This window comes from Mastomys coucha, chromosome X (assembly GCF_008632895.1).
Source record: "Mastomys coucha isolate ucsf_1 chromosome X, UCSF_Mcou_1, whole genome shotgun sequence".
Lineage (NCBI taxonomy): Eukaryota > Metazoa > Chordata > Mammalia > Rodentia > Muridae > Mastomys > Mastomys coucha.
This window is the reverse complement of record NC_045030.1, coordinates 51,735,372-51,738,438: the sequence shown is the minus strand read 5'-3', so window position 1 is coordinate 51,738,438 and position 3,067 is coordinate 51,735,372. Positions and strand designations below refer to the sequence as shown.

Here is a 3,067-nt window from a genome sequence, read left to right as displayed (position 1 = left end):
CTTCCAAGTGTGACATGCAAGGCTCCAAAATTCACTTCTATTCATTTCTTAAACATTAATGTTTGAGATAGGCTTCCAGTATTGTAGCTCAGGCTGGCCTATAACTCACTATCTAGCTTAGGTTGCTCTCAAACACATCATCTTCCTGCCCAGACTTCAAATGGCATGGATTACAAATGCACACTACCAATGTTGGGCTTAATGTTTTTACTTCCAAGTGGGGAAGAATCAAGTTATATCCTAATTGGTAAACAGACATTCTAAACACCAACTGGCTTCTCCCCATCAGGCCCTCTTCAGGTGAGTGTTTTTGTTTTCTTTAGTTTTTTTTTTTTTTTAATTTTTAAGATTTTGTTTTGTATCAAGAATACATCTTTTCTTCCTGAGACCCAGTTCAAATACCACCTCCTCTGTGAAGCCTTCTCTAAATAGTCCCAAGAAGAATCAGTAGACTTATCCCCTGAGCCTGGCCCTCCAATAGAAAACTTAAACAGCAGTTATATTTATTATATAGGCGCTCCTTGAGAGCCAAGACCCTCGTGGGTTTTGTCTACAGTTTAACAGACACTCGATGACTACTGGTTGATCAAGTGAACAACTTTAATTGCACCATAAACAGAGGTGGATTTTTGAAATGAAAGTCCTTGACGAAATAAATAAGTACTTTTAAACATTTGATTGTTTCCAAACACAACCCCTCCCCTCTTTTCATTTTGGTCCTTCAAGCAAAAGCTCCTCTCTATTTAGAACTACAGAGCTAACCATGGTGATAGGCTTCAAGTTCTAAGACAAAAAGGCCAAATGTAAAAAGTTCTGGAGACCTAGGTCAGAGGCATTAAGAGAGAGAGAAAAAAAAGCCTTTTGAGGCTTATAAGCGGTATTATATATTAGCCGTCTCCAGTTCAAAAGAATGTTCTCTTCTGGGCCCTCCTTTGACCCAGTGCTCTGGAAGCAGAGGCAGATAGATATCTGACTTTGAGGCCAATCTGGTTACAGTGTCAATTCCTGGATATCAATGGCTACACATAGAAACAGTGTTTCAAAAACAAGAAGTAGACATTTTCTCTGTGGAATTCTTAACTATGCCTCATGGATTTGGATCTCAGGCAGCTTTGTAACTCTGAGTAAGTGACTGAATATTAATGTCAGTACCTGTAATGGGGCATGATAAGTGCTTAATAGTCTTCAAACCATCCCAATAATTGTTGCTATACCTTTACTAGTTATATGGACTTAAAACATAGGGATTTAATTTCTCTGTGGGGAAATAGGTAAGAGTGCTCGCTCCCCTTGCCAAGTTTAAAAGTTCTAGTACGCCTTTAATCCCAGCACTTGGGAGGCAGAGGCAGGCGGAGTTCTGAGTTCGAGGCCAGCCTGGTCTACAGAGTGAGTTCTAGGACAGCCAGGGCTACTCAGAGAAACCCTGTCTCGAAAAACCAATTGAAAAAAAAAAGTTTGAGTGCAAGAGCTTAGGCAGAACAAGTTACTTTTCCGGGGAACCAGCAGCTGGCTCTCTTAGCAGAGTTCTAAACTCACTAACCCAGGGGACAAATATCTGTGTTGTGGTTATTCCAACAGTGTAGTTGTCCCATTCAATTCTTAAAACTTTGGGCTTTTACAGAAGAAGAAACCAAGATACACAGAATCTGCTGGTTTGTGCAGGTCACATTTCTATACACTATCTCTACCTTTCCCACGTGGAATTGCACTTTCCAACTCACTATTCTATCGAATGCACTCTTATTAGTCTTCCTATATTTTATAAAGTCTACGGAAAATCACACAAATTTCTTACATCAACACAACCGACCAAGCAGCCCCTAGGGATGAGCCACTTCATGGACTTGACAGTTATAATGGCACCCATAGCTTCAGCTATGTTCAGGCCAGGCTAGTGGGACTTTCCTTCTTTGTGAATTAGACAGCCTGGGACAGGGGATTTAAAAGTAGAGCCTGAGACAAACTGTTTTCCATGCAGAATCCAACGTTAAGAGATGGTAGGATTTGAGTGATCAATAACTGTTCAGCTGGGGGAAAATCTACTCCCAGAAACCAGTGAACCATGGAAGTAGCTTGCACATATACAGCGATGGGGCACTGCTATATTGAAACGGTCACCGTGGAAACTTTTAAGATGAAGCGTTAGTGGCAAGGGAACAAGGTTAGCAGCTGTGGCGATAGCTTATCAAACAATCTTCTGCTCAATCAGTCATCAGTATTTACTGAGCTGCCATCATCCAAGGAAGAGCTGGAGGTGACATGCACTGATAAAATGTCAAATGCCATTTGGTTTCTACACATTTCATTAACTTTGCTGTCCAGCAGTCTGGTCCAGTGCGACAGTGACTGCCCTGCGTCAACACATTAGTGAATTAGTGCATATGGCTTCAAGCAAATGGAAAAAAAAAGAGGATCTGGGGACTGGAAGAGCCAGTTGAATGGGAAAATGACAAGTCTGTAACATTAGCAGCATGGCATTGCCATTGCACTTTTACTTGTGAGCCACTTTTGCCTGTGTGGTCCCCCAGTTTTTATCTCCAAAAGCCATAAGACAGTTTACGGTTTTATTCCACTCAAGAGGAAACCAAGGCTCAGAAAGCCTGATTAACTTGGTTACACAACACATGTCAGTTACAGACGGGGTGAAGGAACTAAGAACCCAGGCTTCCTGCTTCCCTGTCCACTGAGTCCATCCACGGAGCCACAGGGCCCGGGAGTTATCTAGTAGCTTAGAAGTTGGGGGTGGGAGGCCCCAGCTCAGGCAGCTCACTCTTCACACCTAGCTGTGAACCTGTTGCCCGCTTGGCCAAGGTGGGTGGCTCCCTGCGGTTTCGGGCTCAAGGAGGTTTATAGAAGAAGGCTCTCTCCTCCGTGGGAGTCAGGAGGTTACTTACTCAAATTGTCCATTCCTCTGGGCTAGGGTCAGGACGCAGGGCTCTCGAAGGGGACCTTTTATCTCCAAACCCGCCACCATATGCAGGCACTAGTCAAGGGTCTCTAATTTTTATTTTTATTTTTATTTTTGCAAACGCAGCCAAAGAGGGGTGACGCGGGGGGGCCAGACTCA

The 3,067-nt window shown here is 43.2% G+C and overlaps 1 protein-coding gene across 1 annotated transcript in view; it reads right to left on the bottom strand.

Moving 5' to 3' along the window:
- The window catches only part of Ocrl (OCRL inositol polyphosphate-5-phosphatase), a 57,288-nt gene that overhangs the window by 53,734 nt on the left and 487 nt on the right, over positions 1 to 3,067 (bottom strand). The window contains exon 2 of the mRNA XM_031372748.1: positions 2,895 to 2,974. Coding sequence (XP_031228608.1) covers positions 2,895 to 2,974 — 80 coding nt within the window. The remainder of the gene's footprint in view (positions 1 to 2,894; positions 2,975 to 3,067) is intronic.